Here is an 18,762-nt window from a genome sequence, read left to right as displayed (position 1 = left end):
GATGAGAATATGATATGGGAAGGCACACCCACAAGGAAAAGAGAGGCGCATGCTGAAAATAAGAAGTTGGCGTAGAGGCACACAACCCATGTGGCAAAGGTGGCCCTCCCTTTCCTTTGTTCAAGCAACGCTAACCAAAAATATGCATAAATACATCACTATTCTTGTTACGCTTTCATTACCTTGTTTACATTGGGAGGTATAAATCCTGCACCCATTGAGAGGAGGATAATAGGGTTATTAATATAAATCAAACAACTTGCATTGAACAGGAAAATATTGATTTTTTCCTGATTGAATGAAAACTTAATTGATGATATTGAAAACCATAGCAAAATATTGAATTTCTTTTGTGGGTTTTCATTTTTGTGTCCAAATTTCTGTTGGGTTTTCCCCTTTTTCCTCTTTTACCATTCAATTCTTTGATCAGTCAATCTGCTGGTGCGTTTTTTGTTTTTTGTTTTTTATTTTTTATTTTTTATTTTTTATTTTTTTTTGGGTTTGGTTATGATTGATGATTGATGATGATGACGATGATGGGGATGATGATGATGATGGGTTTAGCCTTTTCTAATATCTGTGTTCTGAAATTGCTAATGTAATTTGATTATTTTTTGTAAGTTTTGCTAGAAATTCTTTTGCCCTGTTTGTAATTTTTTTTTTTGTACTTGGGTATCTTTAAAAATGACAAAACTGGTAAAAAAAACATAAGGATATAGTTATCTTCTTTGATTGGTCCCATCTTGATGTGGGTTTTAATCAATCAGCAGCTAGAAATACTTGTGCTATGAGGAAATGAGACTTGCAGATTAGGGGTGATTGCTATTTGCTCTTTTGTGTGTTCATCTGTATTTTAGATGGGTTTATTGTAATGTTCAATGCAGATGATTTTACTTCTGTTGATGTGGTTTTGATTTCATCTTCCTCATTGGATTTGGTTGATGTTGCTGTTATTGCACATATTCTTTGCATTTTGATATTTGTTGCTAGATTTCTGCTCTCCTGAAGCTATGATCTGAACAACCTTCTCAAATTGATATGTAGTGTAAGGCTTTTGCTGTGTGGTTTAGATGCTTTATGCTTACTGTAGTTGATTGTTGTACACCAGCTTTTATGCACAAAGATTGACCTGTAAAACATGGTACATTGATGGAGCAATGTTCTTATCTGTTAGAATTTCATACAAGTGTAGAAGGGGTTTGTTCTAAGCTGGTTTTCCTCTCCTTTGTGTTTTAGTGTTCTTTAGTATTCGTTTATGAGCAATCAGGAGATTTTTTAGGAGTTAATTGATTGGATTGGGTTTGAAATTACTCGTCAGGATGTTAACATTTAGATAACTTTCTAGGATTGCGTACAATGCACCGAGTTAGATTTCATGGCTCTTTTGGTCTTGTTTTGAGAAATGAATCTAACTTTTGAACTGAATTTTGTGTTAAGAACCGAGTTGCTTTGAATTTCTGTCTCGTTTGGTTAGATTTGCTGTCTGTTGTTTAATTAGGTGAGTCTTAACATATCAAGGGCAGCAGGATAGTTCAACTGCAACATATGTATCTTATTGGATGGGCAAGTGATAATCCTTTAATTTTTCACCTTCATTTTGATATAGTTTTGTACTACATTGTCTTATTTATGGTCAAGCTCAATTTTTATGATCACCTTCCATTCTGTTGGAGCAATTTACTACCTTTTACTTATGCATACATGTCCTAAATAGCTGCAAACTTGGAACATAGATTCTGGATGTACCTTCATAGTGATTGCAATAACCTTTTTACTAGTGCAATGCCAATGTTCTCATAGCACCAAGGGATTGTTGCGTAGGACTTATTTTCATTACATTTCATTCCGGTTCCCATATGTTAGGATTGAGGCTTTTTAGCATTTTTGTGTTGTTCATTTCAGCTTCAATCTATTCACTTCAATTCAGTACAAGACTTTCGCTCTCATATTTTCATTATTCCTTGAGTTCCCATTCAGTTCATGTCATTCGATTAAATTAGAAGAGGCCCTCATTAGTTTAACTGTATGTAATAGTCGATACAAGTGCATTGACTTGTGATATCTTGTACTATTCTCCTTTTTACTAGGCGTTGTAATATGTTGCTGAAATATACACTTTTCCCTTGAAAGTGATTCTTGTTATGGTTTGATGCATTCAGGACCAGGCACTACTCTGTAGAATGACTTACTCTTTTGTCACTGCACACTGCGGCAAGGAGGAAATGCAAATTGTGAATTGTTCTATTATCTCGATCTTGAACAATGAAATGCGATCGATAGAAGAAGGTGCGTTTGGAATGTTGATACCTTTGGTTGATAGATAACAAGATGCTGCGATGGTAGTTTGATAGTATTACAGATGTATGGAAGTCAAGGAGCAACGAACATTAGTGCTCTACTCTTGTGTTTAGTTAATTTGACAAGAGAGTGATTTTAGTTAGTTTGGAAAAGGGTGCCATTTTCAAAGTCAAGCAAGAAAGATAGAACACATTTAGGTTAGAGTCAAAAAGTAGATTACATTAGAGTAAGGCCCATCCTTGTATTTGTCGAGTACCGTAGTCTGCTAATTTTCGGGATGGGCTTGCCTCAAGTGACAACTAGTATTATTTCTGAGGAAGTTGCAGCATCGCTCAGCACATGGGTACAGCCTTCCCATAGGCTGTCCGGTCTTAACACTTTTGATGATATGAATGGAGTACATGGTATGTATATGAGCAACTCCATACCGGGAAGTTTTCCGTGTGCTTCTTTTGGAGATTTTCAGGAGAGCCCGATTGTGGATTTTCCAAAAGAAGCAGACTACACTACTGTGCATAGAGGTTCTACATCTGATATGTTTCGTTTGAAGATTGGCCACACAGATCAGAATAGCTGTTTTAACAATAAAAACGAACGAACTATCCACAGCCCTCTTAAGAGGGTTGTTGGTTTTGAATCGAAGGTATTAGACACTTCTCAGAGTGTAATTGAGTGTAGTCAGACTGATAGTGTCCCACCTATGACTGTTGCGAGGAATAATATTAATGCAGTTGCTGGAAAGGGAACTTCTGCGAGAAAGAGGTTACTGTCTCCATTAAATTCTATGTTATGCTCGGACAAATTCAATGGGGATTCATTGTGCATTGATGATAATGCTTGTCAAAGAAATTCACAAGATGGTGGTGGGAATTCCGGTATATTATTGACACACGAGCATAAGAAAGCTCATATAGTTAGCTCGAGAAGTATAGATACTTCGTTTTGGTGTCCATCGCTGTTGGTAGGAAGTACTTCACCTAATGATAGTTTTGGGGACAAGCAGCAGGGACGTCATAACTCTTATTTACCTTTGAAAGTACCAGTTTCAGCTTCTACACCGACAGTGGTGTCATCTCCATTATCGTTGTCCCCACTGGGTCCAAAATTTCATGAGACAAGGCTAACCACACCTGATACCAAGAAAGATTCCATTGTTGAATACATAAGCTTGAAGGATGTTGAGAACTCACTTGGTGGGTTTGCCCCTCACATTTTCTCCTCCAAAAATGAAGGTATGACCATGGAAGGGGATAATTCATTAAATGATGGGGATTATCAGTTTACTCCTAAAAAGTCTGCTGCTATTATCCAGTCCTGGAGTCATGATTCAACTCCTGGTTCTCCAAATGCAAAAAGGACTTTGACTGGCTTGCCCGTCAGAAGGTCGTTGGTTGGCTCCTTTGAGGAATCCCTCTTGTCTGGTCGATTGGCTTCAACGTATGCTAGTAAGGTCAGATTCTTGTGTCTGGATTTTTGTATATAATATCTTCTAGACATAAGATGGGCCAAAGATTTATAGTTTTTTGCTTTTGAATTGTAGTGGACAAGAGTAAAATGCCGCTTTAAATCATTTGTACTTATTATTTTATGTGTGATTGCTATCAAGGGAACCTCTTTGTTATCACAAGGGTAAGGTTGCATACATTTAACCAGTAGGGCCTGTTTAGGTGAGTAATGAAATATCTTTGTATGCTCTTGAGCTTCTATTAGTTGTTTAGCGAACACCCATGGTCTGACACCAAATCATTGAAACAATGATGTACAGAGAATTGATGGCTTCCTTGCCGTACTCAGCATAAGTGGAGGAAGTTTTTCACCAAAGGCAAAAAAGCTTCCTTTTGCGGTTACTAGTGTGGATGGAGGGAATTACTTGCTTTATTATTCTTCAATAGACCTTGCTGGGCATCTGCCATCTGGAAAGCTCGGGAAATCGGAAATAAAAAGAAGTCTTAGTCTAAACGATTCACCATCTGAACATAGTCGATTCCGTATACCTATGAAGGGGCGAATTCAACTGGTATCCTCCCTCCTTTTTATTTTTTTAAACAAATTATTTTAAGCTAGTTAACCAAAATTTATCCTTTGACAATGAGTTGCAGAGATAATCTGCATATATTTATTATAGATATATGCAAAATAAAAATGAAACATTTACTTTATGTAGTGTTTGGGAACAAGTATTTCATTTCAAATTATAGATTTTAATTATGAAATTATAAATGAAGAATTTGAGAATGTCAAGGTTTGGGTATTTATTCTCAAATTCTCAACTTTAACTACTTTAAAAACCATGGTGAAATTTGATCTAAATTCAAATTTGATCCAAATTCAAATTTGAAAAGTTTTGATTGCCAAACAATAAATTTGAGCCAATTCCAAATTTTCAAATGGAATTATTGTTTCCAAACATGGCATTAAGGAATTGATAAAGATGGGGTGTCGGAACTCCGGTTTGACTTGATCACTGGATTCCTGTTGCAGGTTCTTAGCAACCCAGAAAAAACACCTGTTCATACCTTTCTTTGCAATTATGATTTAAGCGATATGCCACCCGGTACAAAGGTATTCTTGCTCATTTTTTTTAACTCTCACACTTTTTGATCTTTCTATGTCTGAAAAGGAATAGTTCTACTGTTCTTTCACTCTGCTAGCTTAATTTTGTTTTACTAAATTCATCTGTTTGGAGTAACATTCACCATCATATATTTTCAAATAAATTCGAACTTGATTAATTCGAACTTTAGTTTAATAAATTGTTTCAGATTAATGAATAAGAAACAAAAAAATACAAGATATTTCTAACATTGATACTCCATACACATTAACATCCACAATTATTCAGTTATTATGATTCAACCCTTGCCAAATGGGAGACATTGTTAACAATATGATTGAGAAATAATTAAGAAGATTATAAAAAGAATGGGTTGCGCTAGAAAGGAAACTTTACTATCTTGAGAATTGAAATGAGAGCATGAAGATGTATGAATCATTTTTTTGAGGATGAGTGTAAAGCCCCAACAATTCTGAGCTGTGAATAAGTGCTTATAGGTTTGGGCTTGGGACTTGGAAGTGCTCTCTCACTAAAATCTTTTTTAGGTGTTAAATCTATCAATGTTTCTTGAGGTTTGAAGTTAATTTATGGTTGATTGAAAGGTTGAAATTGAGGCCTATATAAATGGAACTAATACTCTTATAATCTTTCCTGGACTTTCTGCAAAAAATCTATGTCAAAGTCATTAATGAACAAAAAAAGTTCATCCATTACACCCCAACAAATAGAATCAACTTTTGAGGATGTTAAGAGAACTGGAGTGATCTGTTGATGTTGTCTATCATTTTAACATTCATATATGACCCTTTTTTAGGTGAATCATTTGTTGAAAAAGTTCGTTCACAGAGTATTGACTAGGTTCAACCAACATTATTTTGTATTTTAAATTTGTGTTGGCTCTTGCTATTGGTTTGCTACTCACTTGTGTATCAACCCTTCCGTTTGCCTTTTGTGCAGATTTAGTGTTTTTTTGAAGGTCTTTCACTATGGCCCTTATTTTTCCAACTTTGCCAAATTAGATTTAGTATTTCAGTTTTAGTCAATAAATTTAGTTTGAATAAAAACAATCAACGGTTGTAGATAACAAAAACTATGAAATTAGTATCATTTTCGATCAATCAAAACAGTTTTTAACGTAAAAAACTTAATGTTATTCAATAAAATCAGTTTGCTCACTAAAAAGTAAAGTTAAAATAGTAAAACCCAGGTGAAGGAAACTGGGCTTGAATATTCAACTGCTTGAGAACATATAACCATCTAACGTGGTAGAGAAATAGTGTACAAAAGAATAGCAACTTGAAAGGTTCATCACCATAGGCCATGCTATGATCATTAAAATTGCCATACTTAGGGGTCTACACAACTTATAAACATCACTAATTAGCATAGTGCAAAAATCCGTTTGCAGTTACATACACGGTGAGTTTTATTGTGTTGCCAAATATCAGCCTAAACCATGAAATATCTCTTGATGTGATCTAAAATACGGTTTTTATTACACCTTTATGGTGTGGGTAATACTGGTTCGGTAAATTTGAAAACATTTGCGATACGGACGATACGATACGGTGACATATTAGAACTTGTTTACGCCTTTACAATTGAAATGAGGGAACTTAAGGTGAAGATGTTCTATGTCATACTGTCATCGACTCCTGATGATATTCTGTGTTAGAATTCAGAAAATGCTGTAACATATTGTATTTTAGTTATTTGGGGATAAGGAAGGGTGGGAGTTGGGGACCTAACATAAGCTTTTAACCATGATATTGAACGTTAGGTTGGGCTCCTATTCACAACATCACCCTAATGTCCTTTTGTTATCTCGATGACACCCTCTGATAGGTTCCATCCGTTAAAGGTGTGATAGGTTTTATTACCATCAACTAATTTGGATTAGTTCTTGCCTAGGGATTTGTAAACATCAAAAGAAAAATCAATCTCCATTTGCCTAAATTGAAAGCCCTGTTCTAGAATCAGTTTGTTAAGGTTTGTTAGCATTTTTTTTTTTGGAAGCTAACAATGTGTCATAAAGAAGTAAAAGAACACATTAGGGTATATTTGAGCAAATTTATATGCATGTTGGATAGTGAAGGTTTTTGTCACGATGATTATCCTTCTGATTAAATATATCATCTACTTGCAATAGACATTTCTCCGCCAAAAGACAGCTCTCGCCTCATTTCAGGCTTCTCCCAGAAAGAGAGGATGTCATAGGGTGGTAGATGACGCTAAACCTTCAATGGTGCAAAACCATTCAAACGAAATGACAATCGTAAACTTTTCAAACCAGAGAATGAAAATGTTGGATACTGAAGGTCTTTGTCACGATGGTTATCCTTCTGTCGAATCCGATCATATTCTGGAATCCTGTTTGTCCGAATTCAACACTTCCGGTGCTCAAGGAAGTGATGAGGTATCGGATACTGGTCACATGACCGGAAAAATGTCACTCGGTCCTTTAAAGGTTAATGAAAGTTCGAATGGCAATGGTGTTTTGCGCTATGCTCTTCATATGCGATTCGTGTGTCCTCATCCTAAAAGAATGTCAAGGTCTGTCCAAAGGTGCAAATCCGATCCTTCATCTGCCCCTGAAGTTAAAAACGCAAAAACAGAAGCAGAACGAAGATTTTATTTGTATAATGACTTAAAGGTGGTGTTTCCTCAACGCCATTCAGATTCGGATGAAGGCAAGGTATGGATTATCTCTCAATATTTTGTAACACTTTTTCTACGCTTTTTCTTTCATTGTTTTATTTGATTTCAATTTCATTTCTTCTTTCTGTCCTATATGCATGTTCGTAAGGCTTATTGGGGTCTACTTTATAATACAAAAGGCATGTATGATGGGAACTTAAAAGTTGAATTGTTGAAATTACTCGTAAATCGACTTCTTCCACGTTGTCTTTTGGCTTTGGGTAATGTAACGGAGTAGCCCGTTGGACTTCATATCATTCTTTACTCCCTGAAAAGATGCCCTTTTGCTCACCTCGTATTAACCTCTAACTATGAAGTTCCGATCCACCATAATAGGCGACAAAATGAAAAATTAATGGATATACTGTCGGATTCGAGAACAATTGTTTTGTTCGATCTCGTTATACTATCATATGTCCTGCCCATGACCTTTTTTATGTAGTGTTCTTAACTGTAATCATTTGTGCACTTATGAATGCGTTTCTTGTCCTGAGTTTGGCCATATTTCTCAAAGTTGTGATTGTTAATATCTGATGCTTACTATGTTTTCTGAGCGGGTGTATCCTCCTTTATGGTATGGGTTGTCACCTTCCTTCCCTCCCCAAATCCTAATTATAGTTTCGTATGAGCGTGATACACTGGGTACGATGATGATGCTGCTGCTGCTTACTGTGTTTTCTAATGAGGTTCTTTTCTGGTTTCGGGTGATGCAGTTGAATGTTGAATACCATTTCCCATCAGATCCAAAATACTTCGACATCAGCAAGTAACAACCTCGAAAAACGTCATTGTCTTGTACATAAACTCACTTTGTACATTCCTACTCCTTACATTCTAATTTCTACAGCAGATCGATGTATTTTGCTACATCTGTACAGATCTTTCATTTTCAATATTCGTTTATTTGTGCAGTTAGTTCTTCGGTTTTTATACCCATTCCCCCCCTCCGATTGAAAAAGTGCGATGTTCGATCTATGGACGTCTTGAGCAATAGATGATTCGGCTTCTATGTCCACATTTTGCTGGTCTAACAATATATCAACCTTGAAAAGTTGTCTGATCTTCAAGTTTATGGATGACCTGTTGTTTATAACAAGAAATTACATGTATTTTACTATTGTGTTCACATTTTCAGTCTGTAGGACTGTTCTGTGACTTGTGTTAGAAAAAATTAAGTTGGGATAAAGGTCAATAAGTTTGGATAATCAAAATAAAAATTTGTCGAAAATAATCTAACTTTCACTCATTTGCTGCGAATAATCTCACTTTTCAATTTTCTAATGATTCAACTGTTGCTATGCTTTTCCTCCTAATATACCCAATGACCTAAACCACTATAATCTCGCCTCCTGAACCACCACAATCTCACCTCTCTCCTAGCGCACAGGGTATACTAAGAATAAATACATATTAAAGATGAGATTATTAGAAAATAATCAATAGGTGAGAATATTCACAATGGATGAGTAAAAAATTGAATTATTTTCGACAATTTTTTCTAAACAAAAAATAAGGTCTTTTGAAGTCAAAAGTGAATTTGTATACATAATCAACACATTAACGATACTCTCGATTTTTGGTTCGACGTGAGTTGATGATCCGAAGAATTTACATCAAATATGTACCCTAAAAATAGGTGTTTACCATTTTAATGATTTTCATTAGATCGTCCCCTAGTCCCTATGTATACACTTGTATATTGTGATAAAATTGCGAACCCAAATAGCTAAATGTAAGTCATTTTGCATCATCCTATTCTATTCCTTTGAAATTGTTATCAATAGTGATAATTTTTTTATCCCTTTAAAATTATTATTAATAGTGATATTTTTCCTTACGATATATTACCATGAAGAAAGAAAACTGGTGGCACCAAATAACAATACTTCGAAGTCCTAAGTTGGCAGCAATCTTTCGAAGACTACTTGAATCCAGAAAAGGCATAATTACAACTACAAACGACTTGTCTTCTTCTCTAATATACTTTCTAGGGTGGAGAGTTCAGTATGATATTCTTATCTAACCACCTTAATTTCCGTTAACAATTTCACCTTTTATATATAGTAGGACTCTTGGAGTCACTTTCTCAAAGAATACAAATTTGGGCCAACTTCTAAGTTTAGTTGCTCGGTTTTTCAAACTCTTAAAATTGTATCATTTCAGATTGTCTTACTGTAAGATAATCTTAAATTAGTTATATTAAATAACCAATTAAATTAATTAAAATATTTATTATCATACTAAAATAATCAATTTTTTTGTTTAAAAGAATCACTTTATGAACCCGTTTCATCGGCTCATGTCTCATACAAGAATTACTATATAATAGACTATTGGAATTAAAAACTTCTTTCATACACTTAACCTCATAATTAAGGGACAAGATCCACATGGTTTCACATAGTCACTTTTTAACCAAAGTAATACTCTATGCCTCTCTAATTTGTTCTATTTTTTATATTAGTTTATTTTACTTATTTTATATTAGTTTATTTTACTCATTTTGTACCATTTTCTTTTTAGGTAATAGTAACATTCTTTTTTTTTTAATTTTATTCACAAACTTATTATTTTCTCCATCTTAACCGCTTAAATTTATCATCCATTTATTTTTTTAAATTTTATTCTCCAACCTAATTCTCCTTTTCACTGAATTTTACCCAAAAAAACATTAGATGCATTCTAATAGGAACAAGAGTATTTCCCTTATAAAAAAAATTAAAGACATATTTTCTTCTATATAAACACAGTTACTCACATAAACAGTGTTAGTTTTATATGTCTACTCCTGATCCTAAATCCCCCCCTCCCTTTCTTGTTCCTTCATCCTCAAAAATTAAGAGTAAAAATCATCTAAATAAATTTATTTAAGAATGCATTCAAATGGAGAAGCCAAACAGGAGGAAAATTTCCAGATAAAGAAAGGGAAAAGTTGGGTTGATTCATTGAGCATAGGACTGAGAGTATCATCTTTTGTTGCTTCAATTACTGCTGCTTGTATTGGATTTACTTCAAGCCAATCCTCCATTGTATTTGGCATTCAAATGGAAGCTAAATACAGCTTTTCTTCTGCTTTCAAGTATATTTTCTTCTACTACTATTTGTTATGATTTTTTTTGAATACAGGGTAGGCCGAGCAAGGGAAGGGGTAGCAATAATTGAACCCAAATCATTTTATTTAGGGGCTGAGCAAATAGTAAAGGGTGCTATTTACTTTTTTATGTTTAGAAAATTAAAGCCCTTTATTATCAACCATTATTAATGGTAAAATAGACAAAAATATTCGAAAAAAATTTAACATTGATAGGTTTTAAACCCTTAACCAACAATATCAAAGCAAGACATATCACCAAGACAACAATTAAACTACGCTTAACTGATGAAATATAAGAAATTTGTTAATATATGAGGCTCTTGTTTCTGAGGGCCTTAGATGGTCGCACACCTTAAATGAGCCTAAAACCACTACTAGTTTTATCTAAAATAAATAATACATGTTCAAATTGAGACAGAGCCAAGACGTGATTTTCATACTTACATTGTTATGATTTACATGAATAGTTAATACAGCAAATTTTTGTGCATGAAGTATGCTAATTTTGAATCTTTTGGGCAGGTTTTTCGCATATGCAACTGCAATTGCAAGTGTCAGTTCTGCTCTTTCATTGGGCTTCACCTTTTTTCTCCGACGCAGAAGTACTGTTTCTTCCAAAGCTAACCATCATTGGTTCTTTTTCATGCATGATTTGGTAATTAATTATCTAAAATCTCATTATTTTAGTGAAATAATATTATTTCAGAATTACAAAGATAGTTTTGTTCATAAAATACTCGTTATATTATGATTAACACTTTTCATAATTCAAACTTAATTTATATATTACGGTTTATATGTACGAAAAAATATATGCAAGTGAGATCTTATTTGAATCACCTAATTTCATACTTTCATAAAATTAACGTTTTATAATTTTTAAATGGGCATATTTTAATATATAAATAATCAAAATAACATATTGGATTGAATAAAAAGTCAAATATAGCAAATGCAGTGAAACAAAAAAAATAATTTTTTTTTCCTTGTTTTATTAGCTTGTTTATAAACTAGACTAGACGCAGAGGGAATGGAATCAAAAGTTTTTGCAAATCCACCATTGAATTATTAACTACATCTATATGAAAAGTTGTCCATCTATGGTATTTCCTCTGTTCATTTTTTAAGTTTTTTTTTTTTGAAATTACTATTTTTAGTATCTTAATTGACAATTCTTGTTTTTCTACTATCGACATTACTTGAACGGGCATGGTATATATATTTATAAAATGTGTTGTCTTTTTCCTATGTTAATGAAGCTCTCATGCATCCTAAAGTATGTTTTTCTACCTAAATTTTTATAAATACCTAATATTAATTTTTCAGATGGTAATGGATGGGAATAGATAATCTAAAGGAAATAATATCTCTACATAAAAACAATACGAAAAGATTAATGTCGGCTATATGAATTAACCAATACATCAATTCTAGTGGTCGGCCACATGCATGAATTCTTTTTCTCCATTTATTTCGATTCTCTACCATCTCAACCTATAAGTCTAATTCTTTCATATCTTTTTCTACTCCTTCCCTCCAAATCATCTTTGATCTTCCTCATCCTTTTTTTGAGTTTTTACGAATCCAAACCTTTTATCTTCGGTTTCACGGTTCATTAATATTCAGTCCTTGTACATGCCCATTGCATCTTAAACAATCATCTTTCCTCTTCTCCTCAATATTCACGACTCCCAATCCTTTTCTCATATCGTATTTAATTATATCCTTTAAGGTATGTTCGCTCATCCATTAAATGATTCATATTTCCGCTACCCATCCTATCTTCCTACTATGATTCTTTTTAAAAATCCAACATTTTAATCTATATAATAGCGCTAGTTTGATGGATAAAGTGACAAAAACATAATTATAGACCTTGTCAAGTAGTATTCTAAGCTAGATGAAAATTTCATGGAGCCATAGCATAGTAATGTTAATAACACCAATAGATGACGAGTGTATTTTAAGTTAATTGATATATAGTTGAATTTATTTTGAACGTATTTTGAGTTGATTGATATATAGTTAAATTTATTTTGAAAAGACGAATAGCGAAAGTTGCTTAATGACAAATTAATGAAAGTGCAGGTAATGATGTTATTGGTGCTATCTGGAAGTGTGGCAGCAACATCAATAGGGTACGTAGGAAAATATGGAAATGATCATGCAGGTTGGATGCCCATTTGCGACCATTTTCATATATTCTGCCGCAAGGTTGCTGCTGCTGTTGTCCTTGGTTACTTCTCATTCCTCTCCTCCTTCCTTCTTACTATCATCTCGGCGATTGAATATCGATCATCATAGTGTGTGTACGTGTGAATGTGATTAATATAATTGTTCTAACTAATTCAATCTCAAAATTATTAATTAAGTTGCTTTATCCTTGATTTGTCATTTTGTATTAATAAGACATGCTTAATAAAAATTCTATAGTGTAAAAATAAGGCTGCATCACCATATCGCGATTGTATTGTTAAGTGTCGTTCCTGACAATTTTGGGCCCTAGGCGAGAAATAGAAAGGACCCTTATATAAGTAAAGTTTCGAATTTTTTTCTCCAACTACGTAGTTCAATAATCATGCGCTTAACTGAGTAATCTAATGCTGCAAGTTCGATTCATGCAAGAAGCTATTTATGCAACTACTAATTATTAATTACTTCTATAAAGATTAACTCAATTTGGGCCCCATCATGAGCTGGGTCTTAGTCGATTGCACTTGAAAACTACCCTCGGGAACGGCCCTATTATAAAAGTTTTTGAATATACCGCAACCAAAATATAGGCCACAATGTTCGTGAAATCATCTGTATAGATGTATTAGTCGTGAAATTTGTTTCGAGACTATTACTGCGACCATTATCAAAACCGTACTTTTGCACTATAACCGCAGTGGTACAAGATATTTATGAGTTAAGTGTCGTACATGCAAAAAGTAAATGTGTAAGCAGTGTGACATATACCTATCTTCGTTTAAAGATTGTATGTTAAGAGTTAGTAGCCGTGGTATTATCAAACTCAAACTTTATTTGGAATTTTAGGGAATTATTTTCTGGCCGTAGTGGAACTCACATTTATACTCGACTTTTTAAAATTTAATAATCTCTTCATTTTTATTTACTTTTTACATAGATGGTCAATCCGTAATGTATTCGAAGTTAAATATGTTTTGATTTATCATAACTAATCTTATGTTTTAATTAGTTTTGAGTTTTTTTACTTTCACACATTCGGATTTACTTCTTTCGTTTCTCATTGAAGTTCTCACAGGAAATGTTCACAAAAATTAAGAAAATTAAAATTTTTTAGATAATGGATTTATTTTATTATTCAATGGAGAAAAAATAAAGACCATAAACAATATAAAAATATTAAAATTAGTAGAAAACATGTGGGAATTATAAGAAATATAAAAATGCTAAAATAAATTTAGTGGAAGATATATAAAAACCAAAAGTATTATTAAAATATTAAAATTAGGATAGACAAGTTTATTTTTATTCAAAATTGTTAATATATATAGAAAGATTTTTTGTAGAAACAATAATAAAACACCCGAAAAATATGACAAAAGAGAATTTCTTAAAGGTACGAAGGAAGTATTAATTTGCCACAATTTAGGATTTATAAAAAGCTTGTTTGTTTTGGTTTATACAATAATACAACCATATTTATCGCTCTTTGTTTTGGTTTATGTAAGCGCATCTTTATTGTTGGATTTAAGGCCTCCGGTTAAGAAAAATTACCTAGGCTAAAATCTACCTAAACAATCTTCTAAAAGTCAAACTTTTCTTGTATTATGAAAATATTTTGTTAGTAAAATTCAACTAAAAAATTTTAAATTAATGATTGTAATAGACTTGTAGCCTTGTGATATGTTATGTGCTATCATCCAATCATGCCTCCTCACAAGAAAAGTTACGAAGACACGATAAAATTAATTTTTCGCTAAGATTTAGTGACATTAAAAAAATTTCACTACTTTATATCTTTAGTTTTGTTGGTTTTTATTTTAAACTTCACTATATAAAGTGATTTAATGACTTTTTATTTGGTCTTTAGGAACATACGTAAGTGTTACTATAGACATAATCTATAATGACATTTGTGAGAAATGTCACTAGATTTTATGTCACTAAAAATTTTAGTATGATTTTTTATTATGCTACTAAAGGATCTAATAAATGTCATTAAATCCACTATACATACCATTAGAAATTTAAAGTAGTGACATTTAAATTAAATGTCACTAAATATATTGCACAAAAAGTATATTATATTGTAGTCGAAGGGCATGGTGCATAAGATTCGAATCTATAACTTTTCATCATCTTAATTTCCGATACCACAACAAAGAATTAACTCAATTAAAATTTTTAACTAATAATTATAGTCTTATTATATTATATATTGTATAGAGCCCCAACTTGCACTTGAAGGGACGAAACAAAACTATGAGTTTGTTAGGGATACAATTAATATACGCATGTGATCTAAATACCCACTATATGCCCAAGGATCAAAGGCTTAATCTCAAGAACACACCTTACACAAACATTCAAAACTGAATATGGATATGTGCAACTCAAGAACAACAATTAACAAGCATATAAGAACACAATCAAAACACACCAAGATTTAAGTGGTTCACCGCTAATTGGGCTACGTCCACTGTCCCAGTCTAGATGTCTTATTCCTCCTTTAATAAGTTCTCCAATGGAGATGTATAAATGATGATGATTACAATTCAGGAAGAAGAGAGTAGAGAGTGAAATATGTAGAGAGAGAATGAGGGAATGAAAGCAATATATGAATTATATGTGTCTAGCCCTATTTATTACAAGCATGACTAAGGAAAACCAAGAAAACGCAAAATCAGAACATTGAAACTTTCCAGCACATAACGCCTAGTCGGTGTTCCCTTGGCCAGGGGAAAAGCTGACTCGGCTTTTGCTTATGTCTCAAATCTTCATTTTATTTTTTAAGCTTTATATCTTTATATCAGATTTTACCCCTTTACCCCTTCTTAACATACAATATATTAACTCATAATTAAAGATATTAAGTCACACTAATCACCACAGCCTCAAATAAGTGACGTTCATGGAAAACTATCGTTATCTAATTAAGAATAGGACGTAATAGTATAAAGTATAATACAAAACGCAAAGGTAATTTGGAATTTAGCTTTAATTAATGGGAGCAAAATCCTTTTATGATTTGCAAGCTCACGAGTATCCATCAAAATATACTTCATTATCTAGATAGTAATCCTGATTTTGCGCCAAACAAAAATAATAGGGAGATTAAAACGTTAAATAGAGTAGATTAAAGAGGCGGGTTCATTTAAAAATAAGAGAGAATATGAACAACAAAATGTATTTAATGAGGTCATGTTTCAAATTAGTAATAGGACAAATTTATTAGGATTTAGGGCAAACTAAAATAAAAGATGGGCCAAATTAAGAGGAACAGACAAAATACGAAATACCCCCTCTATTCCTTTTGTTTGTAAATTTTACATTTTGCACATATTTTAATGTAAATTTTGAGTCATAATATCTTTAAGTATACATTATAAAAAATTTTTAAAATTATATATTCAAATATTATGCATTAAGACAAATCTAACAAAATTTTATATGAATATATTTTATCTTCAATACATACTTTAAAAACCTAATTAAAATTTTTTTTTCTCTCATAAAATATTTCATAAAATGAATAAACTTAAAATAGACAAACAAAAGATAAGATAAGATGGAGTATATAGTTTCAATGTTGTTGGACCAAAAGTCATTCAAAGAGGAAGGTGCAAATCTCTCATTTATGCAAACGTTTTGTGTTTTGTATCATTCACTTAAAAGTTTGCATTATTATCAATCCATGATTAGAAATGCATTAATATCAAGAATGAATTTGAAGTGTAGTATATATTAGGGGGCAAATAGCTATGGGGTTGTCGGGTTGAATAACAAGTTATTTTAGACTAATATTCACAAATATAGTATAATGCTTGTAAATAATATAATGAAATTATTGGACAGTTTTATCTTAGTATGAAAAATGTCTCACGCTGAAATCGTCTTATATAAAAATTTGTGAATTATTATAAACTATTAATAATTAATGCAACCTTACAATGATAAGATGGCTTTTCGAAAAATTTAATTTACTAACACGATTGCGAATAAAAGTAAAAGTTCTTCATAATCGTATGCTTTTTAAGTTTTCGGAGTATAAAGACTTTATTTCACCATTATTTCACTTTCATTAGTATTTGAGTGAATATACTAAACTACTAACGAGTAGCCTTTTGAGATTCGAGTTGGCAAAAGTTGGGGTCTAATTTGAAAATCAGATTCATAGGAAGCAAAAACCGAATAAAAATTATAAAAGGTTACTATTATCAAGTATGCGATTAAATGATTCAAATAAAATTTTATTTGACTATTTTTTCTTATGCGTTAGTCACAATGTATAAAATAAGTTTGAACGATGAATAAAGTCAATAACCATATATAATAAGTATTTCAGAACGGAGGAAATATTAGAGTAGATTTAACTAGTCGTGTCAAAACGGTTGATCGAACAAATTACGATTGGATCACTTTCGATCGGATTAATTTTGAGTTGAATCAATTTCGGATTGAGTCTTACCGAGTTACCTTTTTCAAAAACTCTACATATAATAATATTTTTATTTATAAAAAAGTATTTTCTTATAAAAAGAACCAATACACATATTTTAAGGTTAAAATAAAGAAATGTTTAATGAAAATATAAAAATTGACTAAAATTATAATAAATCCTGACAAAAAATGGTGACGTAAAACTGAAAATAGGTCAAAGCAGTCAAATTATATTTTGTTTGGAGTTGGCCCAATTTTTTAGGTATTTATAAGTTGGGTCATTTTCGGGTTATAGGTCAAAATTTTTAGATTATGACCCACTAACTTTAAGTTGGATTTGAGTCGATTATGAATCGGGTAAAATGTGACAAGTCTAGGCACACCAGGTAAGATATTAGTCCATACTCAAATCAACAAAGCAGAACACCAGAATCCTAAGGTTTATGCACACCTAGCAAATTCTGTCTTCTCAAGCATAATAATAATGCAAACAAGCAGAAAGTTGATTAATGTGTTGGAAATGGCATGGAATATACAGATATACCAGTACTTCATACAGTTGCATAGGGCCCTCTTTACAAGGACAATTGCACATGATTCAGGTCCACCCTTACTGCTTAAACTTATACTACAAGACTATCAAAATATATAATTCAATCATCAAACCGACACATAATTATTTAAACACCCTACAGCTAACAGGAGGATAATCCTGCGCATTAATAGTGATTCTTATAGTGCCCTTGCCTATAATCAGTTTACTGTTTTACGCTAGGTAATGGAGTAATAAAATATAAGTAATATCAGATCAGAAGAAATGTTGGGTTGACTATGAGAATTATCAGAAGGCTAAAAAGGTATCATGATCTATGTATCATTGGCCTGGTCAAAGAATGAACTAAAAGGCAGCATACAAAGGTAAATTACTGTAACGAAAACAGAAAAATGTGGTAGTATGATGGGAGTTGTTCTCTACAGCCAAAGAAAAAGGTTACAGATTGACACCCAACAACAATTCATAACCAAGTTCTTTGCACACTTTACAGAAAAAGGTCCAACTTTTATGATAAAGTAAAATCTCTCTCGATTGATTCATCCTAGTCCACTAATTATAGGCTATAGCTCTAGGGACAAGTATCCTTGGATCTCTAATACTATATGCAATAACGTAGCAAGAGGTGTTCATTCAGATCATCGGCCCCTTCTCGGGTCAGGTGTTCGAGTTGGTTCTAAATTGAGTTTTGTGTCCACGTTGGTTTTTGCTTGTAAATCTAGTTTAAGTCGGGATAAATTGGATTCGATTACAAAGTCGGATGAATATTGGATCGTCGTGTCTGTTTTAAATACCTCATTAGTCACTATTCATTTATATGTGCAGTACAAAATATAGAAAGAAAGGGGGAAAAAACCTCAAATGATGCAAACAGAACAATACATTAAGATTCAAGATCCTAGTCTACTCAGGGAAAACATGAATGAAGATTTCAAG

At 32.5% G+C, this 18,762-nt stretch overlaps 2 protein-coding genes across 7 annotated transcripts; both read left to right on the top strand.

The window, feature by feature from the left end:
- The first annotated feature begins 19 nt into the window (after positions 1-19).
- LOC130797921 (uncharacterized) lies at positions 20-9,190 on the top strand. 6 transcript variants are annotated; one of them, XM_057660715.1, is made up of 6 exons: positions 20-99; positions 2,160-3,748; positions 4,064-4,315; positions 4,780-4,860; positions 7,002-7,547; positions 8,263-9,185. In XM_057660715.1, exons 2-6 carry the CDS (start codon positions 2,576-2,578, stop codon positions 8,317-8,319), a joined length of 2,109 nt encoding a protein of 702 aa, XP_057516698.1. In that variant the 5' UTR covers positions 20-99; positions 2,160-2,575; the 3' UTR covers positions 8,320-9,185. The 6 variants fall into 6 exon arrangements, with proteins under 6 accessions (XP_057516698.1, XP_057516696.1, XP_057516695.1 ...); XM_057660713.1 differs by having other exon boundaries at positions 35-199; XM_057660712.1 differs by having other exon boundaries at positions 35-441.
- Positions 9,191-10,326: 1,136 nt separating this feature from the next.
- Positions 10,327-13,161, top strand: LOC130798222 (CASP-like protein 1F1). Its single transcript, XM_057661123.1, has 3 exons — positions 10,327-10,628; positions 11,166-11,298; positions 12,732-13,161. Exons 1-3 carry the CDS (start codon positions 10,423-10,425, stop codon positions 12,945-12,947), a joined length of 555 nt encoding a protein of 184 aa, XP_057517106.1. The 5' UTR covers positions 10,327-10,422; the 3' UTR covers positions 12,948-13,161.
- Positions 13,162-18,762: the final 5,601 nt, after the last annotated feature.

This window comes from Amaranthus tricolor, chromosome 13, assembly GCF_026212465.1.
Source record: "Amaranthus tricolor cultivar Red isolate AtriRed21 chromosome 13, ASM2621246v1, whole genome shotgun sequence".
Taxonomy (NCBI): Eukaryota; Viridiplantae; Streptophyta; class Magnoliopsida; order Caryophyllales; family Amaranthaceae; genus Amaranthus; species Amaranthus tricolor.
The sequence above is the reverse complement of the archived record's forward strand: the minus strand, read 5'-3'. Positions and strand labels throughout refer to the sequence as shown.

What these genes read in the sequence shown, in the direction of transcription:
- LOC130797921 (XM_057660715.1), top strand. Translation starts at nt 2,576, where the DNA reads ATGGGCTTGCCTCAAGTGACAACTAGTATTATTTCTGAGGAAGTTGCA. An exon ending in TGAAGGGGCGAATTCAACTG is followed by an intron (nt 4,316 to 4,779) that starts GTATCCTCCCTC and finishes TTCCTGTTGCAG; the next exon opens with GTTCTTAGCAACCCAGAAAA. An exon ending in CAGATTCGGATGAAGGCAAG is followed by an intron (nt 7,548 to 8,262) that starts GTATGGATTATC and finishes CGGGTGATGCAG; the next exon opens with TTGAATGTTGAATACCATTT.
- LOC130798222 (XM_057661123.1), top strand. Translation starts at nt 10,423, where the DNA reads ATGCATTCAAATGGAGAAGCCAAACAGGAGGAAAATTTCCAGATAAAG. An exon ending in AGCTTTTCTTCTGCTTTCAA is followed by an intron (nt 10,629 to 11,165) that starts GTATATTTTCTT and finishes TCTTTTGGGCAG; the next exon opens with GTTTTTCGCATATGCAACTG. An exon ending in TCTTTTTCATGCATGATTTG is followed by an intron (nt 11,299 to 12,731) that starts GTAATTAATTAT and finishes ATGAAAGTGCAG; the next exon opens with GTAATGATGTTATTGGTGCT.